The sequence below is a fragment of the Cyrtonyx montezumae genome, unplaced genomic scaffold (genome assembly GCF_038088225.1).
Source record: "Cyrtonyx montezumae isolate F1298 unplaced genomic scaffold, pur_monq_1.0 scaffold_12, whole genome shotgun sequence".
Classification (NCBI taxonomy): Eukaryota; Metazoa; Chordata; class Aves; order Galliformes; family Odontophoridae; genus Cyrtonyx; species Cyrtonyx montezumae.
The window spans coordinates 8,288,276-8,310,986 of NW_027071848.1; the positions used below are offsets into that span (position 1 = coordinate 8,288,276).

Sequence of the window (22,711 nt, forward strand, 5' to 3'; positions counted from 1 at the left end):
AGCAAAGTCACACTGTCTCATGTAGCTCTGCAAATACATAGTAAGCAAAAGAGGGAAATCTACCTAAATCGTAAGAAACCAAAGGAATTTGAAAGATCTTAGCTTCTAAAAGCAAGAAATAGAAAACAAAGTTGCCCGTAGAGTCTCCAGTCTGGTGTGTCACTGATAGCAGAGGTGGCAGTGAGTGCCCTTCTTCTCCCAGCTATGGTAATCATGGGTTGGTAACGTTTGTATGGGTCACTGGGCAGCCTGATCTGGTGGGTGGCAACCATCCCATGGCAGGGGGTTGGAGCTCGATCATTAAGGTCTCTTCCAATCTATGCCATTCTGTGAGAATCTGAATTGGTCATCTGTGACTGGTAGTGGTGGAGTGAGAGGCTTTGGAGAGTGATTCAGCCCATCTCAAGACAGAAATTTGGTGTGATTCATCTCATCCTGAGTGCAAGAACCCCTGTTCACCTGGGATTAATTTTAAAATCCAAATCAGGGCAACAGAACTGCATCAGTGAGATGAGAAAGCTCTGGAAGTAGGCCACAGCTGTAGATCCGTTTTGCGGGGGATTCACCCAAATGCTCTGTAGGGCATTCAGAAATCAGCTATCCAAGCCTGAAGGGTTTGCCTTAGGCTTTCTTTGTCATCAGTGGAGAAGAACGGGCACCTCCATAGGGTGGGTGATTCATCCACCCGCTAAGCCAGCAGGCTGCTGAGTCATCTTCTGCAATTGCTCACTGTGTTCTGCCTGGGCAAGCCAGTGTCAAGAAAAATTGGCCATAAACTGTGTATTGCTTACAAATAAGATTAAAAAAAAAAGTATTTGGGGAATACAGAAAATATTTTGAGTTAGAAATACAGGAGTTGGTAATGCACAGAGAACGTGGGGTTGATTTGGTGGTTGCAGTCACACTGCTGAGAGCAGTGGGAGCTACCCCAAAGGGAACTGCTCATACACTGAACACATACAAACCCATGGGGCCTCTGATTTCGGAAAATAAAAAGGAATGGATCTCCCAGTGTACCCTCTGAGGATGGGACTTCAAAAGGTATTAGACCAGGCTGTTGGTATGGAGTGGAGGTGCAACCTCAGGTCAACACTTGGGCCCAAATGTCTAGCTGGGAGCTAGATGTACACAAATAAATATACGTATGTCTGTACTCACACACAGGGTGAGAAGTCAATGGGACAGCATAGAAAAAGCTTCTGAGGCTCCCTTTGTGCCCCAGCATCCAGGCTGATAGAGCTAAACTGCTCAGGGCAGGTGTGCAAGAACTGAGAACTTTATCTGCTAACCTTGGCAGCACAGAAACCCATGGTGCTGGGCCATAGGTAGTTCCTGTTTCCAGTTACTCCAGGGTGAGTCTGTCCTTGTGTGCTCACAGCTAGGAATTTATGTTGGTAAAAAAAGAAAAGAAAAGCAGTTTTACCTGAAATGGTTATTCATGTATTGAAAGTTCATTAGCATGAGGCACTTAGTTGTGTGCTCAGGTATGTTACAGGTGGTGGGAGGTGTTAGTTGCAGGAGTACTCGATAAATGCTGCATGCTTACATGTGTTTTAAAAATTCTGTGTCCTCTACTTTTGTGGACAATAGCTGAAGTTTTCTTGTCTTTTTATCATTAAACTGCATGCAAAATCACTCTACAGCAATCAGAAACGACAGGGAGCTGAAGACTGAAAACGAACGGACTGCCTTTGCTGAAGCAGCACAACCCTCTCCTCTGTCTGCACTCAGAGCCCATCCAGAAGCCCATCCTGGCTGTCAGACAGACAGACGAACACTGGCTGTTGTCTGAGCAGAGCTGAGAGCCCCAGGGGGCACAGAGCACTTGCTGGGTTTGGGCTGGGCTTTGCGTTACTGCAGAGCCACTGAGGCAGCTCTGCAGCTTTGGATAAGCTTGTAACAGCTCTTACACCAAAGTAATGGTATCAATTTGTCATAGAGCTCTAATTTTGTAATGAAAGAAGGCAAATTAAAGGTGATTTGTTTCTACTGACAGAAAATGCATACTGTAATCTTTTTGGAAAGACTTCTTTAGGACAGATGTTTTTAGATGCAGAACACACAGAGATGCAGTTAATTACGCAGCCAATCTTCCAGCAAAGTTATGTTTCATTTATTTTTGAGTAGTCCCAGTAATTTTAATAGTCCTACATATTAAAATAAAATTAAGCAGATGAATTTTTGCATGTCAAAACCTTAGGAAGCCAGCATATAGCAGCTGAAATGTATAACACAGCTCAGTGCTGTTTATGAGGGTTATGACTGCTCTTTTAAAAATAATTTCCTAGGCCAGAAAAGGGGATGAGAGTAAGCTTTTTAAATTAAAGTGAACATAGGCTTAAGAAAAGAATGGGTGTAAACTGCCCATGAATATGTTTAGACTGGAAGAAAGCCAGTGGAGCTTTCAGAGCATCCCTCTGGAGGGAAGGATGGAGATAGAGGCCGATGCTGTGAGAGAGGCTGCTGACGTGGGTCCCTGTGACAGCAGCAGAGGATGATGACCCAGAGCTGGAGACGCTTTGCAAGAATAAGCAAGGAGGAAAAAGTAAGGTATTCATGAAAGAGAGTGTAAACTCGAGAAGCTATCTTCAGAGTGCCAAAACAACCCATTCTGTATTCACATAACCACAGCTTCCACCCACCTCTACAAACCACACACGACCTGGGATTCAGAATAAAAGGCCCTTCTTGGCTTCTGGAGTTTCCTCTGGATATCTCATCTACTGGGGAGCTGCAGTCTTTTCTGTGGTCATTTTGAGGCACTTTAATGTCAGGGCTGGTTGGAGGAACCCATCCCTACCCCTGTGATGGCCACCTAGAGCTGCAGCAGCTGCTGGCATGGGGAGATGGGGGCTGTGGGAGGCACGGGCCAGGAGCTGCTCCTCCTGAAGGTTTAGGACCATTTTAGGACTGTGTTAATCCTAAGCTTAACTGTTGTTGTTGAAGGCTTGTGTTAGCTCCCTCTGCTCCCACACAGCCTGATGGGAGCCAGGAATAACTCCCTGAGGGCTGAATCCCATCCCAAGCACTGCCATTGGATGCCCATTCCCACCATACAAATACTAACCTCTGAGCCATCCTTGTACTGGGGAGCAGCAACACGGTGGGGGCAAAACACTATCAGAAGAGCTCGATGCAGCCAGAGGGATGAAGAGAGACCTCCCAAGGTAGGCTAGAAGCAGCACTTTTTATTTTTATTTATTGCTCCTGCAGTGCATGCAGTGCGGATGTGAGGACGGCTGCGTTTGCTTTGGCTGCTGGGCTGACAAATGGGAGGGGGGAATAAAACCCACTTCGGTTTGGATTTAAATACTGCATTTTTGGGAGGCAGGGTTGTCTTGAAGTCTACAAATGGAAGAAGATAAAAAGTCTGTTCGAAAGAAAACCCTGGCTAGAGCTGGAGGTGACTGTTTGCACTGTGAATGCCAGTAAGGAGAACAAAAAATATTGGAAATGGTGGCAGCCCCCTGACTATCAGCCTCCAATCCGCTCTCTTGATCCTTCTCAGCCCTCAAGAACTAGTGGTGCAGCCTTAACCAGTGAATGGGATCGCTGGGATGTGGAAGAAAAATTCCCACCAACATCTTCCATGAGCTGCCCTGTGAGCTCATGAAAGGTTTTCCAAGGAAAAAGTGTCTGGTTTTGGAATTTATTAATGATAATGGGATGTTTCTTCTCAACCAGTTGCCTGCTGTACGTCTTCCTCTTCATTCTCTCCGCTCTTTTTGGAGAGCTTGCAGCTGGACAGATGGTCCCCAGAAGAGCAGCCCTGGTGTGAAGGGCCTTCCCGTCATTTCAGAAGTGCTGACCAAGACAAGCTGAGAAGGATGAGATTTTGGCACGGAGATGTTTAAGTGTTGGGTTTTTTTTGTTTGTTTTGTTCTTTTTTCCATTTGTGGGAATGGAGTTGCTTTGTGCGATGAGGGAAATGTCGGTCACAGCCATATGTGGCATTTCAGTCCTGGAGGAGAGGGGATGTGTGAAGGCAGGGCAGGACGTGGGTGGGCAGAAGGCTCCAGCCAACTTAGCACAGGGTGAACCTCAGCCCTGCACTGTGCTCTGGCCTCTGGTCATTGCATTCTTGCTGTAGTTGTCGCCCTTCATGTCTCCCAGGGAGCAGCCATGCTGTGGATGATTGGATCTCAGCTTGGGAAGCACAGAGATCATGGGAAACACATGGAGACCACTGTCTGGAAAGCAAACAACCCGAGCCGTGGCTGGGAAGAAATGTTTCTTCATTTTTATGCTTTTTTTTCCCCCTACTTTGCAGGAGGACCAAGCCTCATCTTTATATTTTTTGATTTACTAATTTTGTTGGAATAGGAGTTGGAGCCCGGGATCTTAACCGTGGTGTTAATGATGTGGGAGGCTTGGCTTGGACGTGTTTATTGAAGCAGGCCATCTGAGGTCCCCGCAGCGCGCCTGAACCGCCGGCTGCTGGCTGCTCCCAGGTGGCTTTTCCACACATCAACCAGAAATTCCAGCCCGAGAAACTTTTCCTGGCAGAGGCTGTGTTGAAAATGGTACATTCACAAAATGAGGTTGAAAAGAAAAAAAAGGTGAATTATTATTTTCCAGAGGAAAAATAATAAATGCTTTATCAAAGCATTCCTACCTGCTGTGGGCAGTGGGTGCTGCAGGAGGTGGGTTAGTGGACACGGCTCTTTCATGGATGGGGGACAGCCCCAGAGCTCCACATGTCCTGAGCCTTTGGGAAAACTGTGGAGGTCGACATGTCTAGAAAAAAAGCAGTGGGAACCCCAGTGTGCAGCCCAAGCTGCAGATGGTTACAATGGGATGGTAGTTTGCCAAGAGGGGAAAAGAGGTAAATACTGTCTCCTTCAGTTCTCATGCAGGGGAAACAGGTAATGTGTTACCCACAAAATTAAAAATAAAATAAAGCCTAACTCTGGCTTTTAGGCTAGCCCGAGATATATATCCAATATGATTCACAGCCCCCACAGGAGAATAGATGTTTTCCACTTGTGGTGATGGGGAGTTTGGGGTGAGCAGTTACTGGAAGGAGGGAGAAGGGAAAGGCAGCCCCTGTTGTGTCATCTTTTTGGGAAGAGTCATGAGATTGCCCCGTGGCCCAGAAGGTGTTTCCAGTCTGTTCAGGCATGCTTCCAATGTGTGGGTCACAGCAGTAAGAGAAAAAGGCTTGAGAGCAGTCGCTTCCTTTGTGGGAGAGAGTGTCAGACAAAGCTGCATATCTTTAATGGAACTTAAAGAATGTTCTTCATTTATGAGTGGTAGCAAAAAATATCCAGTAACAACAAAAACAAACAAACACCTCTGAAAAGAGTCCATGTCCATGAGTCCAAGATGCCTCTGACTAGAGAATCACAGCAACCAGAGTTGGTGGGATTGCCTGTTACAGTGAACAGCCTGATAAAGCCATAGAGAAGTTGTTTAGATTATTGACATTATTGGAACCATGTTAGTGCTGAAGCAGGTTCTGTCTGGCTATTATTAATTTATGTGTAGCAAAGAATAAAAAAGGTATCCCCCACATCCTCACTTTGTTGCAGCTGGGGGTATGGTCCATCACTGCTTCAGAAATGACAGATCATCACTGACCTAGGGAACACTCACATTAGGGTGCTGCTCCATCTCTTTGCCGTACAGCTAGAGCCATTTCCATTCAAGAAGCTGCTACCCATCAGTGTTGGATTACTGATTACTTTATCTGCAATATGCATAAGTAATAACCAGCTGTGTTGCCTAGAGAGGTGGTGGATGCTTTGTCCCTGGAGACATTCAAGATAAAGCTGAATGGAGCTCTGAGAACCTGATCTAGCTGTAGGTGTCCCCGTTCACTATAGATGACCATTAAGGGTCCCTTCCAACTCAAACTATTCTGTGGTTCTATGATTTTATGATCAGTGCATGGAGCAATTAAACTACCCAGTTCCCCAGTTCCCAAGATACAACTGCACACATCCTGTTAGACACTGCTCTTCCATATTTGACCTGAACATATTTTCTTTATGGCCATCCCTCATCAATTCACACAACACTTAGACAAAATTACTGTGCTTGTCACAGTCTTCTGTGAATCACCGTGGGATGGATAACTGCCACTTTGGTTCCTTGCTGAAAGCTCCAATAACATGCAAAAATCAACAGCCCCTGGTTGCTGCAAAGTGTAAGTCTGAAGAGCAGTCAACCAGTGATGTGAAAGGAGAAACGGAGCTGGCAAGGCTCACGTTTTAGCTGGAACAGATGTGATTACCATGCCGATATGTTTCTGGTGAAGATAGTTTTGTTTTCTTAAGCAGCAAGAAGAGCTGGCTGGAAAATAGCATTTCTCTTTTATGAGGTTTTAGAAATTTCAGCGTTTGGTTTTATTATATATGGTTTATTTATTATGTGGAGGGAAAACCAAGGTCTACAGTTTTTCTTGAGAACTGAAAAGAGAGTGAGGCCGGGGCCCAGTGACAGGGGCTCACCCCACCATGCTGCATCTGAGATATATGGCGAGCCCCTTGCTCAGTGGCAGGAGTGATGGGGCTTCCATCTGTGTCTTCCTTCTGCCAGCAAGAGCCAAACCAGGCACAGTTTGCTCTCTTCAGACCAGGGAGCTCTTCATGTGATTGTATGATCTGACAGCCTTTCCTCGAACAAGGCCCGTGCAGTTGTGTAGCTCTGCTCCCTGAGTTAGACTGCACCAAAACCCCAGATAGCAGTGGAACCATGCAAGCCCTTTTGTGCTGGGACATTGGCACCAGGGTGATGGGGTCAGACTGAATGCAGTTGTGGCTGAAAGGAGGGGATCGTCCCTCTGTAGTCAGCACCAATGAGGCCGCACCTCGAGTACTGTGCTCAGTTTTGGGCCCCTCACTACAGGAAAGACATTGAGGCACAGGAGAAGGGCAACAAAGCAGTGAGGGAATCTGGAGTACACGTCTTATGCAAAGTGTCTGAGGGAGTTGATATTTTTCAGTCTGGAGAAGAGGAGGATCCAGGGAGACCTTATCACTGTCTACAACAGCTTGACAGGGAACAGGCTGCCCAGGGAAGTGTCAGAGTCACCACCCCTGAAGGTGTTCAAGAAATGTGTAGATGTGGCACTCAGGGACAAGGCTTAGTGGGCAGTATTGGTGATACAATTGAACTAGATGATCTTAGAGGTCTTTTCCAACCTTAACTGTTCTGTGATTATATGATAAAAGTCACTGTACCACAGCTAACTCTGTTTCTGCTTTTTCCTCTCTCCTCCGAGGGGCCACAGATCATGTACTCATGCATCTATGCACTCCATGCATTTCTCTTGGAGAAAGGAGCAGGAATATTCGTCTCCCATATTTTCCACACTCCCTTTTACATGGTTGACATGAGCCAACTTGCCTTTACCGACATGTTGAGGTCCCACTTGGTCTGCTCTTTAACCACCCCACTCCACACAAGACAAATCCTTAAACCCATGCGTGACCATTGTGGGACCATCAACCAGCAGCCACTTGTGTATCCATCAGGTATTTGCTCCTGCTGAAGTTTGCAGCATGTGCAGGGTGAGAGTGAGTCTCTAGCACTGGCACCTCCCAGGCATGGCCCCATCCATCTGAGAGTTGGCAGCTCATCAGGGTGTGTTGTGCAGCCAGAGCTGGGACTCTGGGAGGCCATGGGGAGAGGTAAGGCAGCAGCAAGCACCAGCTTGTCCTAGGATGGTGAAACGTGGCTCTGGGAAGGTCAGGGTGGTGCAGGAGGAGCCAAAAGGAATCAGGGCTTGGAACAACGGTGCTGGGTGAACCTCACTGAAGGAGTATGGGCTGGGGGCCAGAATGGGTTCAGGATCACACAGCCCATGTGTGCAGCCGAGTGGTGGGGGAAAGGACAAGCATCCTTCACATGGACCAGTATGTCCCTGGGGTCTGATTTTGCCACAACTTCTCCCACAATTACCAGCACCACCACTACTTTAAAATCCTTTTTGGTCCTTTTTTTTCTGATCCCACTGAAACTGTTCAGTGAGATGCTGCTTGGGTTTCCCAGTTTCTTTTTCCCTGCGGAGATCTGTGTCATCCCCAAAAGCAGCTTCCTCTGAGGACAGTGCTGTAAATATTTTATTTCTAAATCAGTCTTCTGAAAAATAGCACAGCTTCATCAAGAAGCTCTCGTATTTCCCATCTGCCTGCAGAGATCCTGCCTGAGCCGCACTGCAGAGCACTGGATGATTCACTTTTGGTTTTGGATCAGAGAAGCTTCCTCACCCCACTCTTGTGTTTTACCAGGGAGTAAATTAGGATTAAGAGAGCAAGACCTCCCTCATTAATACAGAGAGAATACCTCTGTGCGTTGAACAACCAGGAGCAGATGGAGACATGAGATCAAGACCACAAGGTGAAGTTAACGCATACCCAACTGACTGAGTCCCCCCAGGCTCAGGTGAAGCAGCTGGAGAAGGGACGGGCAGGCTGGTGACACTCAGCATGACCTCATCTCAAACACTGAGTGGGAGGAAAGCAGGGATGCTCTTATGTGGGCAACCCCTGCTCCACAGTGCGATGCCATGCAGGGTCAGCTCCTCACCCCTGCCCACTGGTAACTGCTGAATTTGGTCTGCAAGGGCTTGCTTCATTTTCCCAAAAGGCAGATTGGTGCATCCTGCTGTAAACCTGCTGGGGAGCTAATGACTCACTGTGTCTCTGTAATTACATGTCTGCTATGTAGGATTTCTTTTTTTTTTTTTTTTCTTTTAAAGAAACTTAATCCAGAACCTCTACTGTAAATACTAAATATCTGATGGTTTAGTTCTCCCCAAGTATTAAGTTTTTTCCCAGTGTCTCCCAGTACAGTCAAAATCTTGTGGCATCCTCATCCTTGGGTCATTTCCATCCTTGAGACACCTCTGTCCTTGGGTCATCCGCATCCTCGGGGCATGTCCTGGGTAACCAGCGCTCTTGGGATGGTTGGGGAGCTTTGGCACTGTCTGGGTGAGCCTGGACATGGGGACAGCCTTGGAGCATCCTAGCACCAGGAATCTTCCTGAGTCACAAAGGCTCGAAGCCTGCACAGCACATTTCTCCATGTTGTTCACTACACATGGCTGCTTGGAGCACGCCTTGGCCCTGGGAGAGGAAACTGCTGCCTTCTCAGGTCTGAGGTTTTCTGTTTAACCTGGTGGCTGGAAGTTCCTCATGGCTGAGCTCATAACTTTGAAGTCTCGTAAGCTGACAAAGAAGATGATGGTTAGAGTTGGTCATCTAGGAGATGGAGCCAAAGCTGAGATCTGTTCCCAGTTGCCTCACCTGCAAGGCCTTGCTATGCCCAAGTGAGCTGGCTGCTTGCCTGTGTGCGTTGGAGAGATCTGAAGCTTTGCTTCTGAAGTTCTCAGTATAAAATCCCAGAAAAAGTGAGAAATGTGATAAAATGTTGCCATGTGTGAACATCTGCTGGAGCTGTGAGCTCTGTAGTAAGGCCATATTCTTCCTTGCAAGAAGATGGCATAATCAAGGAGTTGTTTACTCTCCATTCTCTTATGCTTGGCACAAGGGACTTTCCTGCAAAGCTCACCTCAGTGGTATTCCATGCTCTTATGGTATCTATTCCCTTTCTGAAATTGCCTGAGGTGGTGGTTGATCATAGCATAAATCCCTTTGCTGGTGCCACCTTCCTCCAGGTGCTTTTGACTCAACAGAAAATGCAGGAAGTCCCCCACCATCCCTATCAAGATGCAACTAGCCCAGACACAGATGCATCACACCAAAAATTCATATCACTGATGACTCAGCCTCCATTCAGCGTCATTCATGCAGGAATTGTCTTGCTTCCCTTCCCCCTGGCCAGAGTTTGTACTGTAACCTGTGCAGTCCAGCAAGCATGGGCTCAAGAGGTGCCACTGCTTCTCCCTGGCACTGCCCGCATAGGGAAAGTCAGGAATGGAAGCAGACAGCCCAGCTTCTCCGTTGGATTCATGCTTGACATAAAGGCATTAGTAAAATCTCCATCATGCTGCTGTCACCCGTTGGAGGTGATCTTACCGGGTCACTGCTGACCTTCGAGGAATTCCAGTGACCAGTCCTTGTTCTTCCCCTCCATTTCACTCCCGTGGCTTTACTTTCCCAAAGATAATTATATGACTCAGGAAGACAAATGCATACTTCACATACCTGCGGGAGCCATAACGCCGATAGGTGGGTTAGAGTATTTTGAAGCTCTTTGAACACACAAGAGCAGCTGAATTCCCGTGACTTAGCTACACAACCCAAAGCAAGTCCAGGCAATGGCTGCATAGTTTTTGTGGAGCCCTTACCCACGGAGGGACAAACATCTCCCTGAGAAAGAAAGCTTTGGTTTTGTAGCACAGAGGTGCAGAGGCTTCTTGTTGCTGGAGAAATCACAGGCGTTTTTTTGCGAGGTAAGATTTGCCATTTTTATTTAACTGCTTTTTGAGAGACAGTGTACAAAATGAGGCTGGAGCTGGAAGCTTTCCTACTTGGAAAGCAAAAATAACATGCAAGCGGTCCAGTGCTTCCCGAGAGGTACATGAACAGCATGGAGAAATTATAATCTCTTAACTAGATAAGTGATTATTATGGGTAAAATAACCTGGCAGATAATCACCTGTGAAGATAACTGGCAAAAATGAGGTGTGGTGTGTTTGGTAGTGTTAGTTTAGCACAGGCAGATCTGTAGAGGATACAAAATAATGCAGTCTTTGCTTTAAGTGCTTTAACATCTGAATCACTGTGTTACAGTTTAATTTGCTGAATTTGGAAGAAAACAGAAAACTAAGAGAAATTTTATTATTCACTGCAGAATCTTGGAGGACATTACAGATCTTAAAACCACTCAAACCTGGGCTGACCCAGAAACTCAGGCAAGGGGCAGTTAGTGCCTGGAGCAGCCCTGGGTATCCCAATGTGTGTGCCTTGGGGCTGTTCCTGAGGGGTCCTGGGTTGAGGGCTTGGCTGACATTAAGGATATTCTTAAAGCTGTTCAGGTTATTGTTCTAGTTCCTGGGTATCTGTGTAGAGACGTGTCTCTAGCTGGGTTTGAGCTACACCAGTGAAGTCATGTAAATAGCCATGTTGTTATTCATTTGTTTTTCATCCTTATGGCATACCCAAAGGGATGTAGAGGAGCTTCTCGCTGCCCCCACCAGTGTGAGAAACTCAAGACCATCTGCCTGAAAAATAACACCCCTGATACCACCGCAGACTGGGTTAGAGAAAAGGTGACAGCTCTTTTGGTAAAGGCTTCCTTTGGAGAAGATGTGTTTCACAGCTCCTGGACAGGGTGTGTTTGTTGAGGTGAGGAGAGCGACGCAGCTTGTGGAGGATCCTGTCCTGACACATCTGCTGTGTGTAAACCCCCAGCCTTTATGAAAAAGGCTTCTCTCCCGGGGACTGGTGATCCTACAAGTCCTTCTTGGCTCTGGGCTCCTCCTGTAGCCGTTGTAAGATCAGATTAATGATGTATTAGTTCAAGATAACTACCATGAGATCATGTAATTAATTTTTGATTATGCACTGTGCCAGTTGGCTGAAACACACCTCTTTTAAAAAACCTTCTTTAAGTCCAGCTACAAATAGAGCTTTTTGAAGGGTGGCATTAACAAACAGCTCATTAGTCACCTTTTGGGCTCATTAAAGGAGTATTCAGGGGAGAGGCAATAAAGCAAAACAGGGGGATGGCCAATGTCTATCCCAAGTCTCACAAATTGCCAGGCTAGGACTGATGTTCTCTCTTTCTGGAAAACAGACTAGAAGTGCCCAGCCTCCACTACAGGGTTTGCAACATGAACGGAAAAAGAGATTTTTCTCGTAGAGTCATAGAATGGCTTGGTTGGAAGATCATCAACTAAAGATCATCTAGTTCCAGCCCCCTTCACGTCCTCTCCTGTTCTAAAACAGTGCCTGATACCCAACCCTGCTCTCCTCAGAGCTAATCTTCCCTGCTGACCCCACCTCCACTGCCTGCTGATGCTCTGTTGCTCTTCACACCCGAAGTCAGTGTGCTGGTGGAGGCTGTGCAGTCACCTGCTTTGGCTTGGCCTGTGCCATAATCCACAAAGATGATGAAGGAACTGGAACACCTCTCTTTTGAGGAGAGGCTGAGAGAGCTGAGACGGTTCAGTCCAGAGAAGAGGAGGCTCTGGAGGATCTCATTAATTGCCATAAATAGTTGAAGGGAGGGTGCAAAGAGGATGAAGTCAGGCTCTTTTCAGTGATGCCCAGTGCCAGGATAAGAGGCAGTGGGCAGAGGTTGGAACACAGGAGGTTCTCTCTGTCCACCAGAAGCACTTCTGTGCTGTGCAGGTGATGAAGCACTGGCACAGGCTGCCCAGAGGCTGTGGGGTCTTCTCCTTGGAGATCTCCAAAGTCTGCCTAGACGTGGCCCTGGGCACCCTGCTCTGGGTGTCCCTATTTGAGCAGAGCTTGAACCAGGTGGACCCAGAAGTTTCTTCCAATCTTTCTGTGATTCTGTCATCCTCCAAAATGGCCTCATGAGGCAGTACCAGCTTGGCTTGGTGCTGCATCTCTGGCCAGGTGTCCCACATTGTGCTACTACCCCAGGTGGATTCCTACTCTGAATGTTTCTCACATGAGGTCTTCTGAAACTGAACCAAAATGTTCTTAATATAAATAAACAAATCTCTAAACTACAAGTCCTCGTATGCAGCCTTCTTGGGGTTCAGACCTACAGGGTGTGTACAGCAGTCACCAACCTTAACCATGCACTAGGTCAGGTGGGACTAAGCATCTCTGGGAACTGTGCCCTCCTTCATTCCTTGTGCAAAAAGGAAGGACCAGAAATGTTTAGCTTGACCATGCAAGCCACCTGTAGACTGTGGCTTCTATGAAAGGGCCACTGTTCTGTCCTTCCCATCGAGGAGATGGTTACAGCTGGAGATTTTTCAACAGCTCTGGAGCTGAACTGTAAGCAAGGAGATACAGTAACTCAGAGAAGTGGGAGATCCTTCATGCAACATCTCATGTTGGGTCAGCAATGACCCATTTTTGGTGAGCCATGAGGATGGAGCAGCTTTTTTGGGCAGTGCTTGGGTGAGAGCTGACAGCTTCTTCTTGTCCTCCAGCTCAATCCCTATGTGCTGGAGCAGCAATGGTTTGATTCTGTAATCTCTTGTCTTATCTGGGTTATTCTCAAGTCATTAACTTTTATTTTCCTTCTTCTCTGGTAATGTGCATTCTGCAGTTCATGGAACTAAAAAAGTAATTCCCAGTGCAGCTGCTGGGTACCCAGGGATGCTGTGTGGCAGATTGATTTAAACTGGAATTGTTCCCAATGAGGAGCCTGAATGAGGCTTGTTCTCTGCCAGCCACTTCTTGCTGGTTGGAGGGGTTGTAAAGTATTGCTAAAGTGGTCATTCCAGCATGATGCTATTTTATTCTGCACTTGGGAAGAGTTTTGTAGGTCAATCAGAAAAGGGGCAGCGATTTGTGATCCATGTGAGTGTCAGCTGAAGTATAATGAAGGCTGTGAAGTGAATGGGGTCTTAACTCATCCCTCCTTCCTTTATTTTTTATATTGTTTCAGAATATCATGAATCTCAGCAGGAATGTCACGTCTTTGCTCATCTTGTGTTTTCAGAGAACTGGGGTGAGCTGTGGGTACACAAAACAAGCTCCCCTGCTCTAAATGAATTCTGAGCACAGGATTTGTGTGGAAGCACTCTTTAAATCTGACTTTTTTTTTTTTTTTTTTTTTGTCTTCTTTAAAGATGTAGGCAACGAGTGCTGGTTATCAACTGCAACGAGCCTGAGCTCTTCAAGGAGCCAGAGCATCATTCACAGCCCTGCCAGGCACTGGGCTGAGTGGTGATGCCTCTTTCTTACCTTTGCATTTTAAGAAGACCTCTTCACAAACATTGCTAGTGAGCTCTGGTCCCATGTAACTAGCAATGGGACTAGAGGGAATGGCTTGAGTTGTGCCAGGGGAGATTCAGGTTGGATGTTAGGAAATACTTCTCTGAATAGTCAGGTGCTGGCATGGGCTGCCCAGGGAGGTGGTGGAGTCACGTTCAGGTTCAGACGTACTGAGGGACATGGGTTAGTGGGAAATATTGGTGGTAGGTGCATGGTTGGACTGGGTGTTCTTAGAGGTCTTTTCCAGCCTTGGTGATTTGGCAATTCTATGATTCTGTGGTCTATGTCTACCACCTCAAACTATTCTTGCTTTCTCCTATGCAGTCTGGACCTTCTGCATCAGTTAAGTTAGAAATTGCACATTTGCAATTAATTTTCTGTTTGATGGGAGGTCAGAGCTCGTGCCCACATGCTTTTGTATCTGTATGACTAAGCAGAGAGGGACAGCAGACAAAGGGCTGAGGCTGTAAGGTGGCTTCTATCCTCTGTTAGAGAGATGAGTGAATATGGAAAAGCCATTTAATCTTCTTCGCTGTTGGTAAGTTGTCCTTACACTCTTTCCCTTTTAAAACTTGCAGACTTGAACTTGCAGACCAACCTCTCCCTTGGCAGGTGGAAGGAATACATTGCCAGCAGTACGCGTAGTGGAGCTGTGCAAATAATAGGTTTTGCATTTCAGTGCCTGAACTGAAAAACAGAAAACATATTTTGTTTTGGGTCACCCCCTAAAGGATTTTTTTATTCCTTTTCATAGTCACTGTGGTTGGGATTATTTAGTGCTTTTCATATCTTAAAAAAAAAATAAAAAGCAAACTGGGTCACTCTCAGATGGAAAATGTCATTTGAAAGAACAACAAAAAATGTTTTATTTTTAAAATAACAGAATGGAGCCTTGCTACTTCTCTCAGAACGTTTTCTCTTTAAGTGAAAACGAATTGTGTATTCAATCCAAACTCGCTGAGAGTCTCTGTACTTTGCAATTGCACTTCAGGTGAAATTGCAACATCAAAAACACCGATCACACCGCACGCAGCAGCGACCAGCTCTAGGTGCTGTTCAGCAAATATGTACGCACAAGGATTTAATTCCTCTTAATGAAGGTGTTAGTTAAGCAAGAGGCCAGGAGAAGTGACCTCTCACATGTATGTCCGGCCAGGGCAGCACCAGCACGGCCATGATTCACTTCAGTGGGACCCACCTGCCTCACTGGGGCAACAGGTCTACCTGGGGCTACAGCCTTGTCCTGAAGCATAGTCCTGTGTGTGGCCAGGACTTACACATCCACAGGAGATATTGGGGGTGGGGGGTCTTGGCCATGGGGAGAGAGCCCATACATCTCTTTTTTTATCAGCTGTATTAAACCATGTCCTGGGCTGTGTCAAGGGGTGACCGGCATGGTGAGGGAGGTGGTTGTCCCCCTCTGCTCTGCCCTCATGGGGCCCCATCTTGGAGTACTGTGTCCAAGTCTGGGGCCCCCAGTACAGGAAGGATGTGGAACTGTGGGAACCAGAGGAAGACCACAAAGGCAAGTAGAAGGTGGGAACATGTCTTTTATGAGAACAGCTGAGGGAGCTGGGCTTGTTTAGCCTGAAGAAGTCTCACTGTAGCCTTCCAATAGCTAGAAGAAGCCTACAAGAAAGCTAGAAAGGAATTATTTGTCAGAGAGTGTGGGGATAGTAACAAGGGAAAATGGCTTAAACTAAAAGAGGAGAGATTTAGGTTAGATATTAGGAGGAAATTCTTTACTCTGAGGGTGATGAGGCACTGGAACAGGATGTCCAAAAAGCTGCTGAGGCCCCATCACTGCCATTTGGGTCTGGGTTTACCTTGGACAACATTAAGGAAAGTCTATGTGGTCATCTCTTCTTCACCTTCCCAAGATGAAAAAAAAAAGCACTGAGGTGACTTACTGTTACATCCCAGCACTACTCACAGAATCACAGAATCACAGAATCATAGGGTTTGGAGGGGACCTCTGGAGATCATTGAGTCCAACCCCCTGCTAAAGCAGGTTCCCTACATCAGGTCGCACAGGTAGGTGTCCAGGAGAGTTCTGAATATCTCCAGAGAAGAAAATTTCACAGCCCCTCTGGGCAGCCTGTTCCAGTGCTCTGGCACTCTCACAGTAAAGAAGTTCATCCCCATGTTTGTATGGAACTTCTGTTCAAGTTTCTGCCCATTTCCCCTTGCTCTATTGTTGCTTGCCACCAAAAAGATTCTGCCCTCATCAACTTGATTCCCATGTTTAAGATATTTTAAAACAGTAATGAGATCCCTTTTGCTGTGTGATTTCTCAATAAATTAGTGTTTGTTGCTTCTGGAAGGGCTCTGATGAGTTACCATGTTGGGTTCCCGCTTTAGCAGGGAGGATGGAGTTGATGATCCCCAGTGGTTCCTTCAACCCCCTGCAATTCTGTGTGGCTCTGTGTGGTTCCCTCCCAGATTTGTATAACCTTCCTTTAGGGAAAGGTGGATGAATTAAATGCCCCCCGTGTACCTTCCCCATCAGGGGTGCACAGGTTCAAGAGGCCAGGGAGGGAAAATATGAGCTACCACCACAGTCCTGTGCTGTGACTCCCAGCCATGACTGACGTCCTCATAGTGCATCACCCTGATCAAAAGTAAACATTTATCCCTATGAATATTGCAAGGGTTTAGGAATTTCTCAGTGCTAGCAGGAACTGGGGAAGTCCAGGGATCAGTAGCCTTTTGGCCCAGTCAACAGACTTGTCCATGTGATAAGTTGAGGCTTGGCTGAAGCAACTACTCCTTGCTCCAATATTCCCTATTGAATTGTGAGATTTTTTTCTTTTCCTTTCTTCCTGAAGCACTGATGAGACATTTTCCTCTGCTGAGAAAAGCAGGAAGTGGCGTGAAATGGACAGACATTCAATGTATTTTTTGGTTATTCCCCAGGGAGAGTTGCAGGAGGTATTGCAGGCAGAGCTTTGATGCCACTGATCAGAGATGGACCTTGGTGAAAACTGGGAGCTGGATGAAGCCAACTGGTTGTCTCATGGCGGGATCCATCCCTTTGCCGGTGTGAAAGGAGGTAGGACATCACTGAGGATTATAATCTGCTCAGTAACAATGCTGGAAGCCTTCCCATGTCTTGCTGCCCTTCCCTGTGCCTGCAGAGGGACTACATGGGGACTACATGGGACTATAACCAGCATGAGAATGCTCATTTGTGTGAGACTGCCCAGGATGGGCACTCAGGAGCACACCAGCCTAGCAGTGACAGCAGGGGCAAGGGCTGCTGGCCAACCCAAGGTTTCACACCACCTTAGCACACCACCAGAGGCTGTCTAGAAATTTCCCCAGAAGTGCTTGAGGCAATGGGAAATAGCAAACTGACTGATCTTCTGCATCAATTCTCTGCCTTATTTCCAGCCAGCAGCTGGGATTTGCTTTTCAATCCCCATTCAAACACTGGGCAGAAGAAGCCACACGTCTTCCTCCAGGCCCCATTACCAGAGGCTTGGGGTCCCCCAGCCCAGCCACAGCATCACCTCTCTTTGCATCACAGCTGAATTAGACAAGGAAATTAATGCTTTATGTGTGTTGCAGCCCTGGGTGCAATCTCCCAGCTGAGCACTCCTCTGCAAACATTATTATTTTTGAAAATTGCACCGAGTTTCTGGAATTTAGCAGCATTTGAGTATTGAAAGCAATTCTGGAAAATAAAGAAATCCTCACCAGCTCCAGAAGAGCCATTTCCCAGCCTTGCCTGTTTCAAGGTATGCAACTCAAGCAGCTCACAGCCCCTGCCTGCAGTGTCACAGGGCCTTAGGGTGATGGAGGGGATCCTGGGGATTTGACCCGGCTGCTTAGGGCTGGATCCTGTTGTGCCTCAACAACCTGTAGTGACAGGAGAAAAGCACTCACTGGGCAAGCCTAAAGCAAGTTTCTTCACCTGGCACGTGCATCTACCTCTTGAGCTGACTTTTCAGAGCATTTCTTCTTCTTCCCTCAGACAATGAGCTTTCCGAAGGTGCACCAGCCCTGTTTGCTCGGGATCAGCTGGGTAAGTCCACATGCAATACTTTTTCATCTTTTTTTTTTTTAATTCTGTGCTCAGCAGAGCAGTTAGGAGATGACTCAGTTGAAACTCAGGGCAGATGCCAAGTGCTTTCCACTACTGAAATGCATCATTACCAACTCATTTTTCCATGTTGCTTTTGAACGCCATCCATCAGAGGGAAGGACTGCTCAGTGTTAGAGGCGTTCAGCATCTTTGTGTGAAATGAGTGCAGAAATTCTTCTTGGTAGAGGAGTTGCCACTTGCCCAGTGCAGTGCCTGGGGGCACTTCTGAAATCTGTGTTGGAAGCCCAAGCCCTGGCTGGCATTTTTGTGACCCTCTGACACCATGAAATTGGGTGAGGGTTTGTTTTTTTTTAACCCTGGGAGCCAGAAGTAGAGGTGTGGAAAGCAATCTCCTCAAGCTCAGCATCACTGGGTATCTCTGAATGAATTGGAAATGGGACAAGGAGATGAGTTGTGAGATAGGCAGGGGGACATCAAGGCACCAGTCCCTCCTGGGACCATGTGGGAAGGCTATGGATGTAGCATATGGAAATTCTCAGGTTAGGACAGCTGGGGAGACACTGGGCTCAGATCTGTGACTGCCGTGGGGATGCCCAGCATGGTGCCCATCACTACGGGCAGAGCACCAGCCCTCCTCCCCAGGGAAAGATTCCTCTTCTTCAATTCACAGGCAGTGATTTCCCCACTGCTCTTGAAATCCATCTTGGCCCCAGTAAGGATGCTCAGTGTGCATGTGCTGGGTTTCTACCGCATAAGGCACTTGAGGTAGGAGAGTAAAAGTCCAGGAGCCCAGAATGGTGATTGTTGTCATCTGCATCTGTCATAAACCGCAGCTGCTATGAGCCAGAATCTTGGAAAAGTGCTATAAATCCCAGAATGCCCATGAACTGCATGATGCCTTGCTGGCTCCAGAAGGGGTGACTAGGCTGGCAGCAGTCCTCACTGGCAGCTTCATACATTCAACAGCATTTTAAAGTTCTTGTGAGCCTTCTCCACTTGGTGTCAGGATAGAGACTACTTTAATGCATTTGGCCACGAGTGTCTAACAGGGAATGGGAATAAAGCCAGCAGTCTCCCTTTGGCTGCCTCATTTGCTGCCCAGCTGATTTAAAACAAATGAAGTTACTTTAAAACACATTTTCTATGACATAGCTTCTATCAGACCTTTTCCTTCTTGATCTTCTGCAGCTCATCATCTCCCCTTGGCTGGTGCCTTCCTTCAGGGACACGTGTCCATTTCTTCCAAGTTCTGGCAAACACAATGACAAAGACAAGATCCCAATCCCAAATAACCAGATTTGGTTGATTTTAGTTGAGCAATCGATCTTCTAGATGTGCAAAACAAGGTTTATTCCTGGCTTCTTGGTGACACCCAGACAAGGAGCAGGACTCTGGATGAGGCAGGATGAGGGATGGAACACAAGACAACCTGGGTCCTGGCATCTTCTTTGTGCTATTCCTAATCTGAACCAGCCAGTGTGGTTGTGCTGGTGACATCTCCAATGACCTCTACACAGCCCCACTCCCAGAAACAATTTGGACACCACTTCCCTCTGCACAGACATCCCTAATCCTGGAAAAGATTAGTGAAACCAGTGCTCACATCACCTTATATTTCCACTCTGCCTTCCAAATGCAACACAAGGCTCCATCTGAGGTAGACAAAGTGTGTGAGATAGCAGAGCGAGTAATGGAAAACTGAACTCTCTCCTTGCCTCCCTCCCAGTGGGTAGATTTGCAGCTGGATCTGCTCCTGACCTGAGTCATGCACAGCTGCGTGATGCCAGTGCCAGGCGAGAGGTGGTGAGAACCAGCACATGTCAGAGGGGTAAAGACCACCTTGGCTGCAGCTCTGATGTACCCTGTGCTGAAGGGATTCTGTAAGCCTGAGAACACAACTTGGTGCTCATCTCCAGTCGAGCAGGCCACTTAGGCTATTAGAATCATAAAATCATTTGATTTGGAAAGGACCCTTAAAGATCACCTCGGCCAATCCCCCTGCAATGTACAGGGACACCTACAGCTCGATCAGGTGCGCAGAGCCCCATGCAGCCTATTCTTGAGTGTCTCCAAGGATGAGACATCCACCACCTCTCTGGGCAACCTGTGCCACTGCTTTACTAATAATAACACCCTAAGACAAAACTGCAGTATCCTAATGCAGTTTCATTACCCTAAAAACCCCTGAGGGTCAGCTACTCCCAGCTGCCTGAATGCAAGAGTCACAGACAGACCCACCACCTTGCCTGGTGAACCAGCCCATGTTCAGAAGGCTTTCCCACGAAGTCGGCTCCAAAGCTGCACTGCTCCAAGTGCTGGAAAGGTTTTCTTGGTATCTCATTAAATCTGTAATTTCAACCAGTTATGCACTGTGCTGCCAAAAGCAGGCGTAAAAGGTTTGTTCACTTTCTCTTCGTGTTTCACTGTGTCTTTTGTACTTGAAGGTTCTGCCTTTAACACAGCCATCTGTTTGCTGGATTAAATAACCTCAGTCCCTTGTCTAGCAGGATGTCTTTTCCAGCCTTGCAGTGGTTTTCCCTGCTTTTTCATGTTTCTCCATGCTCTGCATCCGTCCTGAACTGGACAACCCTTCCAGCTGTCATCAGTGGGCAGAGGGCTGCAGAAAGGCCCTGCATGGCCGTGCTGGGAGCAGCGCAGTGCCAGCCCCTCTCTACAAGGTCTGCCCTTCCCCCATGAGCACTATCCTGACTTGTGCATAGGATCTGCAGGTGCCACAGACCTGCTGCTTCAGTTGGCACTTCTGTTTGCACTTCTAATCACAGATCACCAACTTCCATTCTTTTTTCCTACCTGACAAGCCTGCCTCAAGCTCTGTTGCTGTGTCTGGCATGCTGGCAGTTTGTCCCAGCCTGGTGTCTACTGCAAACATAAAAAGCTCTCCTTGGGCTCTGAGTCATTCCTGGAAATGCTGAGCAGCACCAGATTTAGGAGAGGGTTTTGTGTAACGTCATGGCATTAGTAACAGAGCACTAGAAGGGTTTTGAGCAGCCATGCAGCTACATACACACTTTCTTTTCCCTTTCTTTCCCTCTTGCTTTGTAATACCATATGACACAGTATCAAAAGCCGTACAGATATGCCAACATATATGATATCTACACCCTTCATCTACAAGATTTATCACCTCATCACAGAAGATTGATTTAGTCTGACCAGCTCTGTTCTTGCTGCATCTGCGCTGGCTGTTACCCCTCCTTTTCTGCACATTTGCAAAGGCTTTGATTGTTTCAGTGTTTCTAAGAATGGAATTAATGATGGATGGAAAATCTCTTCCTAATGCTTTATTTTTCATGCATCTTAAAGGCCACGGCTGTACTTGCTGTGCTCAACTTTTGAAAACCCCTCCAAGCCCTGCTGCTCTGTGACCAGGGCATGGCTCACCTACACCTTGAGCAGCAAGTGTATTTCTGGGCCTCCATGGAGAAAACTCAAGGAGGGCATGTAGTGGTCAGACAAGGGGTAACAGCATTACACAGATAGAGTGGATATTTACATAAGGTATAAAGAAGAAATTATTTCCCATGAGGGTGGTGAGGCCCTGGCACAGCTGCCCAGAGAAGCAGTGCTGCCCAGAGAAGCAGTGCTGCCCCATCCCTTGGAGGTGCCCAAGGTCAGGCTGGATGGGACTCTGGATGGGCAGCCTGAGCTGGTGTGTGGTGTAGGAAAACTTGGAACACTGTGGCCTTTGAAGGTCCCTTCTAACTTCAATCCATTCTGTGATTTTTCAGTCCTAAGCAGATGACAAGGGAGCCAGTGGTGACCAAGGGACAGTGCAGCTTCCATGAAGGCAGACACTGGGTAAACTATGATTTAGAATCATAGAATCATTATGGTTGAATGTCTTTTCCATCACTGGAAAAGACAACTAAGTTTACTTAGTCCGACCCCAACCAGTGCCCACCATGCCCACTCACCACGTTCCTCAGTGCCACATCTCCACGGTTCTTGTATGCCTCCAGGGATGGTGACTCCACCACCTCCCCAGGCAGCCTGTGCTTTGTTGGAGTGGAGAAGAAACCTTTGTGGGAGGATATGGTAGAAGTACTGCAATTGTGAACGACATAGAAATAAATAAGGAAAGGCTTGAAACAACCCAAAGGAAGTATGCCTTCAAACATCACACGATTTCATTGTGCAACCCATTGCCACAGGATGTCCAGGGTGCCAAAAGTATGAATGGGCTCAAAGAGTAATTAGAAAACAACGTGGAAAAAAATGGGCTATGAAGGGCCCTCAAACCCAATGATGCAGCTCAGGAAGTTCCTGCAGTGCAGGAACTGCTGGAAAATGGGCTCGTATACTGGAGAGAACAACATTTGTGTTTGTACTCTTCCTTATATTTTCTCTGCAGTTGTCTGCTTAGTGGCCATATCAGAGAGACACTGGGGGCTCTTAAACTTTGGGATAATGCAAGGTGGTACTTGTGCCTACAGCCTACAGGAGGAACTTCTGGCCTTGGAGAAAGTGAGATCAGGGAGAGAGAAACTCTCCCCATGGAGGAACATATACAGATGGCTCTACTGCCTCTCTCCCTTGCTCCCTCCATTCCCTCCTCCCTTCCCTTCTTCCATTCCCTCATCTCCCACTACTTTTCCACCTCCTTCCTTCCCCACTGGAGTTGGTTCTGTAGCCATTCTGGATGAGCTAGTTGAATGGCAGAAAAAAAGAGACTGACAAAGCAGGGTGACCCCGGACTGCAGGAAACACTGCGTTGGGGATATGGGGTGCTGGGGGAAATTAACACACTGGGAAGGAATCCCATTGGATGAATAGAAAGGAAAGGGGAAAAAAAGCCCTGGCCCCTGTGCTG

At 47.1% G+C, this 22,711-nt stretch overlaps 1 protein-coding gene and 1 long non-coding RNA gene across 2 annotated transcripts in view; both read left to right on the forward strand.

Annotated features, from left to right (window-relative positions):
* Positions 1 to 3,016: 3,016 nt before the first annotated feature.
* Positions 3,017 to 4,529, forward strand: LOC136044809 (uncharacterized). The gene is made up of 3 exons (XR_010621853.1): positions 3,017 to 3,167; positions 3,732 to 3,861; positions 4,327 to 4,529. It is a non-coding gene; the product is annotated as an uncharacterized LOC136044809 (long non-coding RNA).
* A 3,729-nt stretch (positions 4,530 to 8,258) lies between these two features.
* Positions 8,259 to 22,711, forward strand: part of AMOTL1 (angiomotin like 1) — a 63,994-nt gene continuing 49,541 nt past the window's right edge. The window contains exons 1-3 of the mRNA XM_065729999.1: positions 8,259 to 8,343; positions 16,749 to 16,884; positions 17,809 to 17,859. Of these exons, the coding sequence (XP_065586071.1) occupies positions 16,800 to 16,884; positions 17,809 to 17,859 (136 nt within the window). The 5' untranslated portion in view covers positions 8,259 to 8,343; positions 16,749 to 16,799. The remainder of the gene's footprint in view (positions 8,344 to 16,748; positions 16,885 to 17,808; positions 17,860 to 22,711) is intronic.